The sequence below is a fragment of the Podarcis liolepis genome (genome assembly GCF_965112155.1).
Source record: "Podarcis liolepis genome assembly, chromosome: 18".
Taxonomy (NCBI): domain Eukaryota; kingdom Metazoa; phylum Chordata; class Lepidosauria; order Squamata; family Lacertidae; genus Podarcis; species Podarcis liolepis.
The window spans coordinates 10,316,563-10,336,466 of NC_139572.1; the positions used below are offsets into that span (position 1 = coordinate 10,316,563).

Below are 19,904 nucleotides of genomic sequence, written 5' to 3' on the forward strand. Positions count from 1 at the left end.
TTGCAAAAACTTTAATAAACATTTCTGAAAACAACAACAACCCTATAACATATTTTCCAAAAAACAAACCAACCAGAATTACTCATTGCTTTGCTAAACAAACCAAGTCAACAATTCTATGATTCTCGGCTAAAGGTTGCAGGACACTGGTGTTGAAATTCATTGGAATGAAAATACTGGCAACATTTGGGTTCAAATCAATTATAGCCACATGGAAGGTTCCGGAATGTCGAGACGTCTTACCGTAGAGCCGTAACGTTGCATCCGGAATAGGCGTCTCCAATACTGCTTTTCCTCAACATTTGGCCCAGCTAAAGGCAGAAAAGAATCTCATATTAGCCCGACTCTGGATAAGGAATTATTAAATTCTGACTCTGGGTTGTCTGGCATCTAGCCTGGCCTTTTGGCCCAGGCTTAGGAAAGACTGCACCACACGCTTATTGGGGAATAAGTCCCGCTGACTAGAGTAGAACCTACTTTTTACTCAGGAGGTGGTGGACTCTCCTTCCTTGGAGGTTTTTAAGCAGAGATTGGATGGCCGTCTGTCATGGATGCTTGAGCTGAGATTCCTGCATTGCAGGGGGTTGGACTGGATGACCCCTGGAGGTCCCTTCCAACTCTATGATTCTATGAATCTATGATTCTATGACTAAACCAACTGATGGTAAGCTACTACTATCCTGTGCTCATGATGTACAGGGATACTGAGACTCACCAAAGTGGTCACAACTCTCTGCGTGGAAGTGAAAGCTTTCGAACTCGGATCCCCCATCTCCGCTTTGTATCTGAGGTTGGTCAGAGTGAAGTTGGTCGTGAAGCGTTCACTGGCTGGAGGGTGGGGAGGAGTTGGGACAAGGTCTGCATAACGGAGAAGAAGAAGAAGCCATTATTGACGTACATGTCTGTCTCCTCAAGAATATTGCGCTCTCCAAGAGCTGAGCTGAAACAGTTTTTTCATGTCGCACCTGAAATGCCATAAGCCCTGAGCCGTGTGTCTGGAGGTCTCACTGAGGGGGTCTATTATTATTATTATTATTATTATTATTATTATTATTATTATTAACAATAATAAAATTTTATTTATACCCTGCCCTTCCCAGTTCAAAAAACGGGCTCAGGGCGGCTAACAACAAATTTAAAACACTTAATTTATGCAACAAAAAACAGCATAAAATACAGTATAAAACGTGAATAACAATAAATTCAGAATTCAAAAATCAATTTAGGGGGGAAATCCATCCAATAAACATTAGATGATCACCAGGGCTAGCTGGCTGAATTAGTCCTACTTGGGCCAGCGAGGAGACCAGGGGAGAATTAGCTGTGGGATCCCAGAGCGGGGAATCTTCATAAAAAGGGGAGGGGGAGGGAAGGAAGGAAGGGGAATAAAAGATCAGGCTAAGTTCAAACTGAAGGCCAGGCGGAACAGCTCTGTCTTACAGGCCCTGCGGAAGGAGGTTAAATCCTGGAGGGCCCTGGTCTCGTGGGACAGAGCATTCCACCAGGTCGGAGCCATCACTGAGAAGGCCCTGGCCCTGGGGGAGGATAGTCTGACTTCCTTAGGGCCTGGGACCTCTAAACTATGATTATTCATGGACCTTAAGGTCCTCTGCGAGGCAGACCAGGAGAGGTGGTCCTATAAATTCCAAAGAAAGCAGAGCAAGACGTTTGGCACTCGCTTGACTGAAGGAGTTGCTGGAAGCAGGCTGACAAGGCACCATCCAACAGCCTTAGGGACTCCACTCTGGATTTGTGCGGGGCCCTCCAGTTGTCCCACAAGGCAGCAGGTAAGGTCACGAGCAGTGGCGTGGTGTGAGGGAGGGTCACAGGGGTGGCTGCCCTGAGGCTGAGATACATGGCAAAGCAGAAGCTAAGATGTTATGCCAACAACTGACAGACCCTATGCAGTGGCGTAGCATGGGGGGCCCCCAGAGGTGGTTGCCCCGGGCGCAAAATTTCAATATCTGGTGCTGCCTCAACACAGCTGCACACTTCCGCCGCTGGGCTTCACTGAAAATGGCTTCTCCATGCAAATCAGGAAGTGACCTCTCCATACTTTTCTTACATCTGTGGCTGCAATCTCCTGGGCACTGGCAACTCACGCTACGCCACCGGCCACGAGGGCTGGAATTTTGCTTTAATTTAAAGGAAAGCATAGGGTTCAATCTCCAGCATCTCCAGGGCAGGTCTGGGAAAGGCCCTTGAGTCTGAAACACTGGACAGCTGCTGCCAGTCAGTGCAGATGATATTGAGTTAAGTGGGCATGGTTTGACTCTGCATAGGGCATTTTTCTATGTTCGGTTGGGATGTGGTGGAGGTGTCGCAGTTCTGTGAATAGCACACTTACCGGGTTGACGAGATGGTTCATGATAACCTGTTGAAGGAGGGAAGACTTGTTAGAAGACCGCAGAGAGCACATTTTTGGGGGAATGTCCCACCCAGGCTAAAGAAATCCGGATGGAGAACAACGTTCTAACACATGTAACCATACACTGCCAGTAAATCACAGCAACACAAGCTGAATTTAAAGAGTAAGCAACTATTTTGGAACATGTTGAAATATTGCTTTGAATATTATGTAATATTGCATTTATATTTGAGGATGTAAGTCTCTGCGCTTATGGCCTATCAATCATTGCAGAAATATTCTGGGCTCTGTGTCATGTTCAGAGGACCCTCTGGCTCTCAGCAGAGCAGAGATCTCTGCCCCAGGTATTTGGAATAAAGAGAAGCTTCAGATGAGAAACAAGATTTGTCCTGTGGTTTGATTTCCACAAGAACACCTCCACATGCTTCAGCCATAACAGCAAGCTTCCTCTCCTCACCATTCACGAGGAGGCTGTCCCGGTCCAGGTCGTAGGGCCCCATCTTGGTGAAGTCCTTTGTCTTGTTGGCAATCTCCCGATACATCTGCACCCGGTCAAAAGGGGATGCCATCAAGTCTCTCTGGTAGCGGCAGACACTGTCCACGCCAGTGCTCTTCCCGTCATCTATGGATCTGGAAATGGAAAGGTTAAAAACTTAAAAACTCTTCCTAAGTGGGATCTCTTCCTCCTCCTTCCAATTCAACACTTTTGGCCCTAAATTAGATGTCCCAGGAAAGGACCAGTGGTTCTGGCAAGGAGCAGGGACTTTGCTGGAGTGGCACCTCCAAGAGGACAAGGCAGGTCAGACGTTTCAGTACCATGGAAAGCTCCATGTGAGCCGCTTGCCCGGCCAGAGATTAAGATGTGCATTGAGGTCTTTAATACAAGGACTAAATTCACAATCAAGCTTTGTCACATATTTGTTATTTTGCATCTCTTACTTGCCTGATAAAATTTCAAAGACCACCTTTAAAATAATGATAAGAAAGCAACCATCCGCTTCCATACCTGAACTCCGAAACGTTGCATCCCATGAGCGCAGGTCCAACGCTGCTTGTCCGCACTGCTCGACCCATCTAGGCAGAAAGGAAGGTGCTGTCATTTATTTATTCCTGCCCTTAAAAAAGCAGAAGGTGTGCTCTTGGGCGGGGGGGGGGGGGGGCTTACCAGTGCTGAAAGGGCCTTCTCCGTCGCGTTGAACACCTTCGACTGGGGAGTGCCCATCTCTGGCTTGTAGATGAGGTTCGTCACGGTGTAGTTCACCGTAAAGTGACCCACTGCCGTTGGAGGCCGAGGAGTGGTGGGCAAGGCAGCTGTAAGGGAGATAATCTGTGAGATCACAGCCTTGCCCCATGTATGCCCCCCCCCGACTTCACCAGTCTGCATTACCAGAACATAATACTCATTCTACACTTGGAAGAAATCCATTTCTGAGTGTAGCAGAAACTACCCTTTGGAACTCCCTGCCTCTTGACAACCGGCGGACGCCTTTCCTGTACTCTTTCTGACTCCAGCCAGAAACATTTTTTGTTTATGCAAGCCTATCCAGACTTGACCCTCCAGATGTTGTGGGACTACCACTCCCATCACCCCTGACCGTTGGCCATGCTGGCTGAAGATGATGAGGTTTGGAGTTCAACAGGAGGTATTCACAGCCTCACTATCCTGTCCTACTGCCTCAGACATCTCCGGACAATGCGCTGGCCTTCTCTTCTCCAGATCCTCCCACCAGAAGGGGGTCATCCAAGGGGTCTGAGCCCTCTGGGTCTGGTTCATTGGGCCCTGGAACTGCTGCCCTCCCTTAAAAAAACTTAAGTCAGCGCCCCCTTTTGCTTATAGGGCTACAGGGCATAATGAGAAGTGCAGGGGTGGTGAGGGGTCCGCCCCGCATTGTGGGTGCTCGGCGCATGCGCATGACCGCATGAGCATCACACACATGATGACTGGCCCTGCTGGGCCTTGGCGTGCCATGTGTTGTCATGCACACACCGTGCTGGGTCGCCTGGCTGGGCACCTGCAGTGATAGTTTTGTGGGTGCCCTGGCAGCCAGGGCCCCCCAGAAATGTCTCCTATGACCTGAGTCACTTGATTAGTCCCACTGAGATGATGCGCACTCCATACACATGTGGCTTCAATTCCAGCCTTTGTTTCCTGATCTCTCCCAGCTTTTCATTATTTCTGATCCGGCTCTCAGCGCTGAAATTGGCTATCCATCTAACTGATAGATCAGAGGTTGCCACGCTTTTTCAGGGCAGCCTCCTGTCGGTTCCAAAAACTCATCCCCAGTACCCCTACTCTGCTCTATATAATTTTTCTTTTTTTAAAAGCATTGTTCAACCCAAGATGAATTAATTAAGTCAAGAATGATGCAACGGGTTTGAATAAAAACACTGTGGGTGGGAAATCAATCCATGATACAAAGCTGCTATGTAATTATCTAATCTGAAGATAATCTGAGAAATTTTGGAAACGTAGTAAAAAATAATATTTGCAAAAAAGGAAAAGCATTGTTCGAAAGAGCGCTTCTCATGAGGAAGATCATGACACAATAGAACAGTAACAACTGATTGCCCTTTCATTCAGAATTCAAATAAAACCACTCAGTTTCATTCAATGAACTTTACACTTCCTGCACCCCCTTCCTTGCCTCTTAGCAACCCCCTAAGCAATCCCATTCTCCCCCGGGGACAGAACTCCCCACTTTGAGAATCACTGATGCACCACAATTTTGGATTAGCCTGCCCACAACAAATAAAAATTAAGCATTGCAATTATTATGCCCTTACTTGTAGGAAGCGACGCTTCATTGTAACCTGGAAAGAAAAGGAACACTTGTTTAGAGGCAGAATCGGGTTCACTTGCTTCCACTTTCTAGCATGGACGTTCGCCCACTTTTGTCCTAGGATAGGGTTGGGTCTCTTTGTACCAGGAACGGCTAATGTTTTTGCATTTTTGGTCCACTTTCATCTAGATGTCTACCAACTCCACCTGGTGCGATGGTTGAGACAGTCTGCACACCATCTCACCAGAGTGGGACATGCTCTCGTTATCTCCCACTTGGGATACTGCAATGTGCTCTCCGTGGGGCTGCCTTTGAAGGTGACTCGGAAACTACAATTAATCCAGGATGCAGCTGCCAGACTAGTGATTGGGAGCAGCCGCCGTGACCATATAACACCGGCCCTGAAAGGCCTACATTGACTCCCAGTACGTTTCCGGGGACAATTCAAAGTGTTGGTGCTGACCTTTAAAGCCCTAAATGGCCTCAGCCCAGTATACCTGAAGGAGAGTCTCCACCCCCATTGTCCAGCCTGGACACAGAAGTCCAGCTCTGAGGGTCTTCTGGCGGTTCCCTCACTGGGAGGTGTGAAGCTACAGAGAACCAGGCACAGGGCCTTCTTAGTGGTGGCACCCTCCCTGTGACATGCCCTCCCATCAGATATCAAGGACATAAGTAACTATACAACCTTTAGAAGACATCTGAAGGTAGCCCTGTATCAGGAAGTTTTTTTATCTTTGATGTTTTATTATGTTCCTGTATATGCTGGAAGCCACCCAGAGTGGCTGGGTACAAATAATAAAATGAGGAGGAGATGGATGGATGGGGTGAAGTGGTCTTTCTTTACCTATTTTCTGAAGTTGTCAGACTTGGTGGGGCAGATCAGGCCCTAAAACTGGAGGTTAGCAACCCTACTGGCTTATATGCTAAACGTTCTGAGACACAGTAGGCAGATAGAAAATATCGGACAAATCGAACAATCGAAATATCGGACAAATCGAAAACCTGGTTACCGTTCACATAGAGGCTGTTTGAGCTCAGATTGTAGGGACCCATCTTGGTGAAGCCATTGGTCTTGTTCACAATTTCGTGGTACACCGTTACTCGGTCAAAGGGGGAGGAGGGGGATGGTGCCCTGTACGCGCAGACGGCATCCATTGCCGTTTCGCCCCCATCTCTCAACGGCCTGGAAGGAAAGGAAGAATGCAAAGAGAAATACTCAGAGTGGACCAGAGGTGATGGAGAAGATGCAATTCCTATCGTCTGGACAACGTAAGCATGAGGAGTGGTGGGAAGAGCCAGCCGGGGAACCCTCGACAGAACCTCCAGAGGAGGAAGGCTCAGATCTCACTGAGGAGAGGGAAGATTAGGAGGTGGTGTTGGATCCTGAAGGGGCAACAGGGTTTGGTGAGCAGGAGGAGTCTGTGACAGGGAGCAGTTCAGACTCCCGGCTGAAGCAGAGGAGGGGAGTCAAGAGGCTGCAGAAGAACCAGGGAGTCTCTGGCTGCAACAAGCTCTCTCCAAGAACACGCAGAATAATGAGGAGGGCAGAACAGAGCCCAGAGGTGTGCAGACACAGTTTGAGGAGCCTTAGAGAGTGGGAAGGCAGGGTTGTGTTGGAGAAGGCTGACCTCAGAGCTGTCACTTGGCATCCCTGATAGTTTGGGCCGACGCTGCTGCCACTGGAGATGACTCTGCCGAGCTGAAAGAGAAAAAATACCGTTGGTAAACTTTGTTTAAACTTGTTAATATCATTGCTACCAAAAATACCTTGTAGACAGGAGCAGCATTCCCCCCCCCCCCAAAAAAAAGGGAGGTGGGGAAGTGGAATTTATTTCTTTTTAAATTTTATTTTATTAACATATAAAACACATACATATACATTTACACAATACACGTACACAACACACTACCAAATTTTCATAGCATAAAACATACCTACATTACTCTATATAATACTTACCTATACCGTACATATCAACAAACCTACACACCTACCCCCACATGGACACCCACTAAGTGACTTGACTTCCAGCCATCCTTGTTACGCTACTTTATTTTTCCAACTAGCTTAAACACATTTCATTATTTCTTTAATCTCTTCTTCTGTCTTAACTTTACTCTCCTTTCACTCTAATCATTTTCTGGATTCACTCAGTATCTGTCAGAAATTCTACTTTTTCCACATAAATTTTGATGTATTCCTTAAAGATAGCCCACTTCTTATTCACTTTTTGTACCATATCTCCTCTTATCCTCCCTGTTAGTTCGGCAGTATGGAAGTATTCCATCATTTTAGATAGCCAGTCTGTTTCGGTTGGGACGCTGCTGCTTTTCCAATTTTTGGCAATCAATAACCTTGCTGCTGTAGTTGCATACATAAATATTGGTCTGACTGTTCTTTTTATTTCCTCTGACATGATACCTAGGAGAAAGGATTCTGGGTTTTTTTCAAATGAAAATCTAAACATCTTTTTCAGTTTGTTATAGCTATTTTCCCAGAATCCCACTATCTCTTTGCACTCCCACCACATATGTAGAAGGTTTCCTGCCCCATTGTTGCATCTCCAACAGACATCACTACAGGGAGTGGCATTTATTTCTAATACAGTTTGTTTAGTCTACAAAAAAAACCTGCTACATGGGATTGTAGGTGGGTTACCCTCTGGAAAATAGGATGACTCACAGGCGTTGTGTGATGGGAAGAGCTCAGCTGGGACTTTGGAGAGACAATTTATAATGAGATGGGGGGGGGTGTTTAAAAGTTTGTTCCCAAAAAGACCAGAGGCATTTCTCTTAGGAATAATTGAGTCAGATGTTTCTAAGAACTGCCAGAATTTATTTCTCTATGCAACAACTGCAGCTTGGATTTTATGTGCTCAAAAGTGGAGGTAGGGGGCAGTCCCAGTGAGGGAGAAATGGCAAATATGATGGAATACACAGAGCTGGTGAATCTAACCAGCAGAATTGGAGAGCAGTAGGAAAAAGCATTTAAAGAGGATTGGAAAATGTTTGTAGACTAAATGAACTTCTGTAAACGGGTCAAAACGCTAGCAGGTTTAGAATAAATTCAGCAGTGCAAAATATGTGGAAATAAAATGTGAAAAGAGAAAAGACAGAGTGATTATAATATGCAGCGGTAAAAGATGTTAGAAGGAAGGCATGGAAAGGCAGAAGGGAAGTCCATGTTCTAATTTTTAAATTTTTGATTGTAATGTAATAAGGAGTAACATTACAGCAGATACACTGACTATGTCAACCCAAAAGGACCACAAACAATTATCAACAACTGGATCAGAACCGGACTCTTACCACCGTGGTGAGAGCTTTTTCCGTGGCATTGAAGACCTTCGAATGCGGAATTCCCATCTCCGACTTGTATTTGAGGTTGACGACAGTGTAATTGACGGTGAAGTGCTCCATTGCCTGAGCTGGGGGGGTCTGAGTTGTTGCTGGAATAAAGTGGAGATGGAGGCAGACTTAGGCAAGAGGGAGAAAAGTCAGCTTGGCTCTCATTTCAATGCAGAACTAACATTCTTTAGAGCCATTATCAAGACATCCATATGCCTCTTGTAAGGATTCTACAGCCTTTCGTAGTTCTACTTACATGGTTCCAGAGGGACTTCATTATATCCTGGGGGGGAAAGAGAAGAGGTGATAGTTTGTGGAGAGAAAACGAAGACATTGCAGCATTTTTCTCTAAGGCAAAACCGGCAGGAAAATAGGCAAGATTCTCCCTCCCCTCTGCCCTGCAGCTCACCATATTGGGATTGGTGCCTCCTTGTACTGTATTTTTTGCTCTATAGGACGCACTTTTCCCCCTCCAAAAATTAAGGGGAAATGTGTGTGCGTCCTATAGAGCGAATGCAGGCTGCGCGGCTAAGCCCAAAGCCAGAACAGGGAGACGGGGGGTACAAAGGCTGTCCCCGAAGCCAGAACAGCAAGACGGAGTGCTCTGTCTCGCTGTTCTAGCTTGGGGATGGCTGCGCAAAGCCTCCGCAGGGCAGTGGAGTGCCTTCACCCCGCTGCTCTGCGGAGGCTTCAAAGGCTGTGCTCTGGGGGCTTCAGGCAGCTATCCACAAGCCTTCGGAGCGCAGCAGGAAGGCTGCGCTTGGAAGGCTTGCGGATAGCCGCCTGAAGCCTGGAGAGCGAGAGGGGTCGGTGCACACCGATCCCTCTTGCGCTCCAGGCTTCGCTTCGCTGGAGAGGCGCTGCACAGTTTTCCCTCTCTGCACAGCGCCCCTTCAGCGAAGCAGGAGGAGAAATGGAAGGGGCTCTGTCTCTCCTGCCGCTTCGCTGAAGGGGCGCTGAGCAGAGAGGGGGAGAATCCCGCCCCCCCCCGTTCTCCCCCTCCTATGGTCCGGTGCGTCCTATAGAGCGAAAAATACAGTATTTTCTCGCTCCCTTAATAAAGAAACTAAATGCGCGATAGACTCCTGCCTTCCTCTCTGACCTGTGAATGACCTGATCTTCCTCTTAGCCCCTTGACACCCCAATGGGAAGGCCGCTCAAAAGCATGGCGCCTGAGGCAATCTATAGCACGATGTGCAAATGCCCAAAAACGCTACCGTTAACGTAGAGACTGTATCTCTCCAAGTCGTAGGGCCCCATCTTGGTGAAGCCACTTGTCCGGTTAACGATTTCGTGATACACATTCACTCGGTCGAACACCGGGGCAGCGGAGCTGTTCCGGTAAGAGCAGACGGCGTCCATCCCGGTTTCGTCCCCTTTTTGCACCGGTCTGGAAGGCAAGAGAAAGGATTTGAGCAGGAGCCTTTGGAACTGGCCCAAGGGGTGGGTCTGAGAGGAATGAAGCTGCTGCTGTCTGGGGAAGAGATGATCAAAGCTGAAATGTCTACAAGTAAAAGGAAGGCTGACCTCAGAGTTGACACTTTGCATCCCATATACGCCGGGCCGATACTGCTACTGCGGAGGACTCTTCCAAACTGAAAAAGAAAGGATCCGTTGAGTATTGTTATTTTGAATCCAAGATTCCGAGTGAGTAAATGTTATTTGTACCTTTTACGAGATTGTGTGATTGTTATTTTAAGGGGGAAATACCAGGAGAATCCTGTCTGCCTTAAAGCATCCTGGATTAAGGCTAAAATTAGCTGGTCTAAGCTTCCCTTTCAAGCTGCTGAACTCACAAACATGAGGAAGGGAAGATAATATCTAATAAATTTAGCATCAAGTCACATCCCAACAGTTACAACCTAATTAATAGCCAGTTGATGGACCAAAGCTTATGTCTAAAAAGTCCTAGCCTGTCAGTGGAGGTCAAACTACCAGGGAACACCACCAAAGCATCCCAAACAATCAACGCCAACTGGAACCAGTCTTACCAGAGTGGTGAGTGCTTTCTCTGTGGAGTTGAACGCCTTCGAATTGGGAGTTCCCATCTCTGGCTTGTATCTGAGGTTGGTTACGGTGCAGTTCACGGTGAATCGTTCAACCGCCAGGGGTGGGGTCGGGGTTGGTGCTTTGGTCACCAAGGGTGAAACAGCTGGAAAGGAAAACAGCTATAAACCAATGCTCTTCCACTGAAGCTCTGCAAGAGACCCAACATCTTCTGGCTCCCCTTCCCCTCTCCCCACGTTCTGAACAAAGTTAGGATTTGATTGTGGGACTTACTTGGTTTGAGAGGTTGTTCATTGTAGCCTAGGCAAAAAGGAAAGATAAGAGCAATTAGCATGAAAGTCAGCAGCATATCTCTTCTTTCTCGTATCCAAAAATGCAAGAAGGGCTTTTACACTCGCCAGAAGCTCGGCTCTGCCCTCGCCGGTCCTGGAAGGAGCCTTTTAAAAGGTCCCATATGCTCAGAGACTTTGTTCCTGTTCATTGTGGGGATATAGGAAGCCCAGAGCACTCGTTTTTTAGATGTCCCTTTTAGGAAGAGGCACGTAGTGAGACCATTGATCCCCTGCTGGTGAGGCTCACTGACCTCCCGGAAAAGCAAAAATTTGACCTTTTCCTGTTAGGCAAAGATCATAAGAAGACCCGGATGATCGCCAGATTCTGTGTACAGATCTGTAGGCGCAGACCATCCCCCAACCCAAATTAGTTTGTTAAGAAAATCCCCAAACTCGGTTACATGGGTGATTCTGGGTCATCTCTCTGCGGTAGCTTATCTGAAAGTTTTAAGTGTCTATACGCTTATCGCATTTATAAATTTTAAATTCATTGTTGTACGTTGTTTTAAATGTTTGTTATCCTTCTGGGATTGTACCCCCAAGTGTGTTTTATAAGCTGGTCTCCGACCGTAATAAATTTATCTAGCTATCTATCTGGCATAAAAGTCAAGGGGGAGAAAGAATTATTACAATGATCCCTGATTACAATATGCAGGCACCTGTGAGAACACACACACCAAACCCCCTCCATCTCTATAAGGAAAGCGCATTAAATGTAGTGTGAAAAAGGATTCCCATCATGGCAGAGAATATTGCTCCCTTGCTGTACCAGAATGAGCCTTTGGCAACACTGCAATACTGCAAACACACCCACAGATATTCAACACACGTGAAATGCATAAAAACTATTTGGCCAATGTTGTTTCGTTTCATTTTTTTCATTTCACTTTAAATTTGGCTACCATTATTTTATTATTATCATTTACTGAATTTATATACCACGCCATAGCTGGAGGTCTCAGGGTGGTTCACAGAACAAAATCAAAATAGAAAACCACAAAATATATAATCAGTATCTACCGTTGACGTAGAGGCTGTATCTTTCCATGCTGTAGGGACCCATCTTGGTGAAACCGCTGGTCCGGTTGACGATTTCACGGTACACCTTCACTCGGTCAAAGGCGGGCATGGTGGAGTCGTTGCGGTAAGTGCAGACGGCGTCCATTCCGGTTTCATCCCCGTCTCTCACCGGTCTGAGAGGAGAGGGAGAAGGAAAGAGAGGGTTTTAGCAGAAATATTGGGATGTGTGGGTCAAGAGAAAGGAGTATTGAATTGTTAGGAACAGAAGGGCACAGGAAGCCGCTAGTTCTCATGATTTTGAACAATGGCTGGTTTAACTAGGAACCCAGGGATCTGACTTATACCGACTGGTCCATCAAGCTCAATATTGTCCACACTGATTGGCAGCACCTCTCCAGCAGTCTTCCTTACCACCCTGCCCTACCCAGAGGTGCTGAGGACTGAGTCTGGGGCCTACTGCTTGCATAGCAGACACTCAGCAACCAAGTTATGGTCTTTCCCCTAAATGTAGTACAAGATTCTAGTCCTCTAGGTTAAACAGGAGATCGGGAAGCTGCCCCATACTCAGTCAGAGCATCTAGTTTGGTATACTCCACTCTCCAGGGCCAGATTCACTACCTTCACTTCCCCATTACCTGCCTTTTGGTATTTGTACTGTATTTATTAGAAAATGTATTTTACAAAGAATAAGTTGTGCTGGGGAAAAGAAAACCTATGTAATGTAATGTAATGGACATGGGTGGCGTTGTGGATTAAACCACAGAGCCTAGGATTTGCCAATCAGAAGGTCAGCAGTTCGAATCCCCGTGACGGGGTGAGCTCTCGTTGCTCAGTCCCTGCTCCTGCCAACCTAGCAGTTCTAAAGCATGCCAAAGTGCAGGTAGATAAATAGGTACAGCTCCGGCGGGAAGGCAAACAGTGTTTCCGTGCGCTGCTCTGGTTCGCCAGAAGCGGCTTAGTCATGCTGGTCACATGACCCAGAAGCTGTACGCCGGCTCCCTCGGCCAGTAAAGCGAGATGAGCGCCGCAACCCCAGAGTCGGTCACGACTGGACCTAATGGTCAGGGGTCCCTTTACCTTTACCTTTACTAATGTAATGTAATGCCTGCAAAATCTTGTAACTCCAATTAAGGGCACAGAAATGCTGGATCGTGGCCTTGTCAATGTGTTAACACCCTTTAAAAGTGACCATGAGTATGTCTGGTGAGGACAGACAAGCTATAATATATGGGCCACTTCAAAGGAATTTTGGAAGCTAGAAGATCCTCTCTTGGACTCAAGAGAGAGATGCGTTGCATTGGACTTAGCATATATGTATGATATTGCTTGTAATAGCTGCTATCCTGCAAGTAAAGAGTCATCTTCAAAGTCTCGTGTGTGGATTCTACTTCATCACTAGGGTTTCGAGGGTGAAACGGCTGCATCACTCTGCGTGACTCAGGAAAAAAGCGAGGCTTACTTCAAAGCTGTGACTTTGCATCCCGAATACTCTGGGCCGATACTGCCTACGGAGAAGATTCTGCCAAGCTGGGAAAAAAGACAAGATACATTGAGTACGTTGAACCTAGATGCTCCGCACCTTACGAGAATCAATTTTGCCAAGTGGATTGGAACCCAACTCTTACCAAATGCCTGTCTAAATAAAGAAGAAGAAAAGTCCTAGCCTGCCAGTGGAGGTCAAACTACCAGGGAACACCACCACAGCATCCCAAACAATCAACGCCAACTGGAACCAGTCTTACCAGAGTGGTGAGTGCTTTCTCTGTGGAGTTGAACGCCTTCGAATTGGGAGTTCCCATCTCTGGCTTGTATCTGAGGTTGGTTACGGTGCAGTTCACGGTGAATCGTTCAACCGCCAGGGGTGGGGTTGGGGTTGGTGCTTTGGTTGGTACTGGGGGCAAAACCGCTGGAAAGGAAAACAATGATATCTTGACCGTCTTCTGTTGAAGCTCTATCACGAGACCGTCACCCCCGGTTCTCCTTCCCTTCCCTCCATGTTCTGAATGGACTCAAAATCAGGTTTCCAATGCGGTACTTACTTGTTTCGCGAGGCTGTTCGTTATAGCCTAGGCAAAAGGAAAGGAAGGAATGGTTTGTGTTAGAATGAATGTGATGAAAGAATTCTTGCTTTGATCCCTGGTCTACAAGATGCAGTTGCCCATGGACACTTGGAACCCCCCCCCCCCATGTCCCAGGAAGCCGTAACAAATACACAATCAAAGGCACAGAGCCCACCACATTCCAAGACCCACTCTTCCACTGTTGAACAGCTCTCACCATCAGAAAGTTATTCCTGATGTTTAGTCACAATCTCTTTTCTTGTCATTTGAATCTATTTGTTTGTGTCCTACCCTCTGGTGCAGCAGAAAACAAGCTTTCCCCGTCTTCCATGTTCAGATATTTCCTCGCCCTTCTAATATTTGAAAATGGCTATCCTATCTCCTCTCAGCCTCCTCTTCTCCACACTAAACTTACCCAACTCTCTCAACTATTCTTCATAAGGTTTGGTTTCCAGGCCCTTATTGGTCACCCTCTTCTGCACATGCCAACATCCTTCTTAAATTGTAGTGCCCAGAACTGGACACCGTATTCCAGGTGTGGTCTGACCAAGGCAGAACAGAGTGGGACTATGACTTCCCTTGATATCGACACTAGACTTCTGTTGATGCTGCCTAGAAGAGCATTCACATTTTGGCTGCGGTCTCACCCTGTTAAGCTTGTTGTTTACTAAGACACCTAGACTTTTTTCACGTGCTGTCAAGCCAGGTGCCTCCCCAATTCTCTTTTCTGCACCTGGTTATTCCTCCCTGAATGTGAAGGAACAACTTGATGCACAAAGTTTCCCAAACTTCCTAACCTGCCACTCCTTACTCCAAAGTGTAGAGCCACAACCACCATTCAGAAGCATTTGAAAAATACAGACATGTCCCCCCCCCCACTACTAAATCATCTTTAAAAACCAACACTTGGTTACCGTTGACGTAGAGGCTGTATCTTTCCATGCTGTAGGGACCCATCTTGGTGAAACCGCTGGTCTGGTTGACGATCTCATGGTACACCTTCACTCGGTCAAAGGCGGGTGTGGTGGAGTCGTTGTGGTAAGTACAGACGCCATCCATTCCTGTTTCATCCCCGTCTCTCACCGGTCTGGGGAAAGAGAGAGAGAATTTGGGATGCAGGACTGACCCCAAAGGTGGAAAACAGAGGAGGGAGGAAGTCCCTCTTGCCAGAGTGAGAAAGGACCAAAGGATATATATTTCTGCATTTGAGGAAGGCTTACCTGAGCTGAGTCACTTCGCATCCCAGGTACGCTGGGCCAATGCTGCTGTTGCGGAGAATTCTTCCAAACTGAAGAAGGAAGGAAACATTGAATTGGTGAAATCATCAGGATCACCCACAACATGTCCCATGCCAGTCTCACAAGTAGATGGGAATCAGACTTACCAGCATGGTGAGTGCTTTCTCCGTAGCGTTGAAGGCCTTTGAGTTGGGAGTTCCCATTTCTGGCTTGTATCTGAGATTGGTTACGGTACAGTTGAGGGTGAAGCGTTCAAGTGTTGGAGTTGGGGTCGGCGTTTGTGTTGGCGTTGGCACAGTGGCTGCAAGTGGAAGAATAGGACACATGGCAGTGCTGAGAGGTACATCGTGTGATGGGATAGTGACACATATCAAAACAATCAGCAAAAGCATGTTAAAAGTTATGCTCTTCCACTTTGGCACAGCCATTGCTGACACACTCATTTTAGTTGTTCCCTTGAGTTTGTCATGAGGAGCACAATTTAAGGATAATGATATGATACTTACTTGATGCAACAGGAACTTCATTATAACCTAGGACAAAGAAAGACAGGCTTGTTTATGAATGGACCAAGACAGTGGTGTTTCAGTTGTAAACACTTGAAAAGGGTTCAATCCAGACTTCCACTGAGTGTAATCCTCCTCAGGGGAGGCTGCCCCCTCTCCATTCCCCCCTCTTTCCACCAATGAAATGAAATATGAAATCCCTGTTTAGAGAGCTCTCAGTTCTGGAGTGAGAGGCCTCATCTCTCAGGAAATCATGGACATAACAAGAAAACTGAGCTATGTACTATGTACTATGACACAAACCCCACATAAGGCATGCACACGAGATGATTAGGAAACAGCTGGTTACCATTGACATAGAGGCTGTATCTTTCCATGCTGTAGGGACCCATCTTGGTGAAACCGCTGGTCTGGTTGACGATTTCGTGGTACACCTTCACCCTGTCAAAGGTGGGCGTGGTGGAGTCGTTGCGGTAAGTGCAGACGGCGTCCATTCCGGTTTCATCCCCATCACTCACAGGTCTGGGAGGAAAGAGAGAGAGAGAGGTTGAACAGAATTATGAGCAGTTGGAACGGTTGGGTGAGACAGGATCATTTGTGTCTGTTCAAGGGATGATCAGAGCTAAAAGGTTCCTGTGTTTGAGGATTGCTGACCTGAGCTGAGTCACTTTGCATCCCACATATGCCGGGCCAATGCTGCTGTTGCGGAGAATTCTTCCCAGCTGAAAAATGAAGGAGGCATTGAGTACATCAAACCAATAGGATCATGGCAAGCTATTCTCACAAGTGGGCAGGAATTGGACTTACCAGCGTGGTGAGAGCTTTCTCTGTAGCGTTGAAGGCCTTTGAATTGGGCGTCCCCATTTCTGGGTTATATTTGAGGTTGGTTACGGTCCAGTTGACGGTGAAGGGTTCAACTGCCAGGGCTGGGGTTGGTGTCAGGGCTGGTGGAGGGGCTACCACAGGAAATGAAATAAAGGGATCAGGCAAAGGCTAGTGGCTCACTGCATGGTGTGACTGATCAAAATAACAACCAATCAATTTAAATGTGTTTGGCCAACACTATTGCCTTCCTATAACTCCTTTCCTTGAGTTTGGTGAAAGGGCCATGAAGAGTTTTTAGAAGTTGGAACTTTTAAAGCAAACTTACTTGGTTCAACTGGGACTTCATGATAACCTGGAGAAAAAGAAGATACACAAGTTTATGAATGAGGCAAAACAGTGGTGTTTCAGATGGAGATTCCTGGCAAAAAAATACTGCCTTTTTTGCTCTATAAGACTCACTTTTTCCCTCCTAAAAAGTAAGGGGAAATGTGTGTGCGTCTTATGGAGCGAATGCAGCCTGCGCATCTATCACAGAAGCCAGAACAGCAAGAGGGATTGCTGCTTTCACTGCGCAGCGATCCCTCTTGCTCTTCTGGCTTCTGAGATTCAAGATTATTTTTTTCTTGTTTTCCTCCTCCAAAAACTAGTTGCTTCTTGCGGTCTGGTGAGTCTTATAGAGCGAGAAATACGGTAACTGGTTGCATCCAGAATTCCCTTGCGTGGTGTATTGCTTGGAAGGTGGGGGTCCTCCAATCTATCTCCCTCCCAACCAGCTCTGTGGGGATGGGGAAAGCTTCTTGAACATGGGCTACATGGTGCAGTAATAGGGGCAGCACCAGGAAGAAGGCGTCCTTCTCAGTGGTTGATGGCCTCTTCCACAATCTATCTCTGCAGCCAATTCACCTGCCTTCAACTCATAGAGTTTGAAATCCCCCATTTGAAAGCATGTCATTCAGGAGATGGAGCCCTCATCTCTCTGAAAACATTAGACCTGATGAGGAGACGGGACCCTCAGGACACCTGCACTGTAACTACGACACAAACCACACAGAGAGATAAGGGATGTACATTAAATCCTTAAGAAACACTTGGTTACCATTGACATAGAGGCTGTATCTTTCCATGCTGTAGGGACCCATCTTGGTGAAACCGCTGGTCTGGTTGACGATCTCATGGTACACCTTCACTCGGTCAAAGGCGGGCGTGGTGGAGTCGTTGCGGTAAGTGCAGACGGCGTCCATTCCGGTTTCATCCCCGTCTCTCACCGGTCTAGGAAAAGAAAGAGAGAATTTGGGATGCAGGACTGACCACAAAGATGGAAAACAGAGGAGGGAGAAAGTCACTCTTGCCAGAGTGAGTAATGTCCAGAGGATATATGTCTCCGCATTTGAGGAAGGCTTACCTGAGCTGAGTCACTTCGCATCCCAGGTACGCCGGGCCAATGCTGCTCTTCCGAAGAATTCTTCCAAACTGAAGAAGGAAGGAAACATTGAATTGGTGAAATCATCAGGATCACCCACAACACATCCCATGCCAGTCTCACAAGTAGATGGGAATCAGACTTACCAGCATGGTCAGCGCTTTCTCTGTAGCGTTGAAGGCCTTTGAGTTGGGAGTTCCCATTTCTGGCTTGTATCTGAGGTTGGTAACTGTACAGTTGAGGGTGAAGTGTTCAAGTGTTGGGACTGGGGTTGGCGTTGGGGTTGGCGTTGGCAGAGTGGCTGCAAGTGGAAGAATAGGAGGTACATTGTGTGATGGGATTGTGACACACAGTAAAGCAATCAACAAAAGCATGTTAAAATTTATGCTCTTCCACTGAGGCATGGCCATTGCTGACTCCCTCATTTTAGTAGTTCCCTTGAGTTTGTCATGAGCACAATTTAAGGATAATTATATGATACTTACTTGATGCAACAGGAACCTCATTATAACCTAGGACAAAGAAAGACATGGTTTATGAATGGACCAAGACAGTGGTGTTTCAGTTGTAGACACTTGAAAAGGGTTCAATCCAGACTTCCACTGAGTGTAATCCTCCTCAGGGGAGGCTCCCCCCTCTCCATTCCCCATTCCCAAAGTTCCTTTTGCCTATGAGACATGAATTCCCCATTTACAGAGCTCTCAGTTCTGGAGCGAGAGGCCTCATCTCTCAGGAAATCATGGACACAACAAGAACACTGAGCTCAGAGGAGAGTCTATTTCTGTAGTATGACACAAACCCCACACAGAGATAAGGCGTGCACACGAGATGATTAGGAAACAGCTGATTACCATTGACGTAGAGGCTGTATCTTTCCATGCTGTAGGGACCCATCTTGGTGAAACTGCTGGTCTGGTTGACGATCTCGTGGTACACCCTCACTCGGTCAAAGGTGGGCGTGGTGGAGTCGTTGCGGTAAGTGCAGACGGCGTCCATTCCAGTTTCATCCCCATCACTCACAGGTCTGGGAGGAAAGAGAGAGAGAGAGATGTTGAAGAGAATTATGAGCAGTTGGAACGGTTTGGCGGGACAGGATCATTCATGTCTGTTCAAGGGATGATCAGAGCTAAAAGGTTCCCGTGTTTGAGGATGGCTGACCTGAGCTGAGTCACTTTGCATCCCACATACGCCGGGCCAATGCTGCTGTTGCGGAGAATTCTTCCCAGCTGAAAAATGAAGGAGGCATTCAGTACATCAAATCGATAGAAGCGTGACAAGCTATTCCTTATAAATGGGCAGGAATTTGACTTACCAGCGTGGTGAGAGCTTTCTCTGTAGCGTTGAAGGCCTTTGAATTGGGCGTCCCCATTTCTGGGTTATACTTGAGGTTGGTTACGGTCCAGTTGACGGTGAAGGGTTCAACTGCCAGGGCTGGGGTTGGTGTCAGGGCTGGTGGAGGGGCTACCACAGGAAATGAAATAAATGGATCAGGAGAGGCTAGTGGCTCATTGCATGGTGTGACTGATCAGAATAACAACCAATCAATTTATATGTGTTCACATAGATGCTCTTCAATTGACAAATGGCCAACACTATTGCCTTCCTATAACTCCTTCCCTTGAGTTTGGTGAAAGGGCCATGAAGGGCTTTAAGATGTAGGATTTGTAAAAGTAAACTTACTTGATTTAGCTGGGACCTCGTGATAACCTGGGAAAAAGAAGATACACAGGTTTATTAATGAGGAAAGACAGTGGTGTTTCAGATGGAGATTCTGGCAAAGAATAGAACTGGTTGCATCCAGAATTCCCTTGCGTGGTGTATTGCTTGGAAGGTGCGGGTCCTCCAATCTATCTCCCTCCCAACCAGCTCTGTGGGGATTAGGAAAGCTTCTTGAACATGGGCTACGTGGTGCAGTAATAGGGGCAGCAACAGGAAGAAGGCGTCCTTCTCAGTGGTTGATGACCTCTTCCACAATCTATCTCTGCCGCCAATTCAGCTTC

At 47.0% G+C, this 19,904-nt stretch overlaps 1 protein-coding gene across 1 annotated transcript in view; it reads right to left on the minus strand.

The window, feature by feature from the left end:
* Positions 1-19,904, minus strand: part of MUC16 (mucin 16, cell surface associated) — a 51,391-nt gene that overhangs the window by 17,408 nt on the left and 14,079 nt on the right. The window contains exons 27-61 of the mRNA XM_083483540.1: positions 19,585-19,611; positions 19,217-19,365; positions 19,063-19,130; positions 18,756-18,928; positions 18,390-18,416; positions 18,051-18,205; positions 17,887-17,954; positions 17,581-17,753; positions 16,810-16,836; positions 16,467-16,615; positions 16,314-16,381; positions 16,009-16,181; positions 15,660-15,686; positions 15,300-15,454; positions 15,136-15,203; positions 14,830-15,002; positions 13,895-13,921; positions 13,598-13,761; positions 13,315-13,382; positions 11,856-12,028; positions 10,777-10,803; positions 10,488-10,648; positions 10,024-10,091; positions 9,714-9,886; positions 8,753-8,779; positions 8,458-8,597; positions 6,777-6,847; positions 6,159-6,331; positions 5,153-5,179; positions 3,534-3,679; positions 3,375-3,442; positions 2,826-2,998; positions 2,348-2,374; positions 716-858; positions 244-311 (exon numbers count right to left, since the gene is read on the minus strand). Of these exons, the coding sequence (XP_083339666.1) occupies positions 244-311; positions 716-858; positions 2,348-2,374; positions 2,826-2,998; positions 3,375-3,442; positions 3,534-3,679; positions 5,153-5,179; positions 6,159-6,331; positions 6,777-6,847; positions 8,458-8,597; positions 8,753-8,779; positions 9,714-9,886; positions 10,024-10,091; positions 10,488-10,648; positions 10,777-10,803; positions 11,856-12,028; positions 13,315-13,382; positions 13,598-13,761; positions 13,895-13,921; positions 14,830-15,002; positions 15,136-15,203; positions 15,300-15,454; positions 15,660-15,686; positions 16,009-16,181; positions 16,314-16,381; positions 16,467-16,615; positions 16,810-16,836; positions 17,581-17,753; positions 17,887-17,954; positions 18,051-18,205; positions 18,390-18,416; positions 18,756-18,928; positions 19,063-19,130; positions 19,217-19,365; positions 19,585-19,611 (3,604 nt within the window). The remainder of the gene's footprint in view (positions 1-243; positions 312-715; positions 859-2,347; positions 2,375-2,825; positions 2,999-3,374; positions 3,443-3,533; positions 3,680-5,152; positions 5,180-6,158; positions 6,332-6,776; positions 6,848-8,457; positions 8,598-8,752; positions 8,780-9,713; positions 9,887-10,023; positions 10,092-10,487; positions 10,649-10,776; positions 10,804-11,855; positions 12,029-13,314; positions 13,383-13,597; positions 13,762-13,894; positions 13,922-14,829; positions 15,003-15,135; positions 15,204-15,299; positions 15,455-15,659; positions 15,687-16,008; positions 16,182-16,313; positions 16,382-16,466; positions 16,616-16,809; positions 16,837-17,580; positions 17,754-17,886; positions 17,955-18,050; positions 18,206-18,389; positions 18,417-18,755; positions 18,929-19,062; positions 19,131-19,216; positions 19,366-19,584; positions 19,612-19,904) is intronic.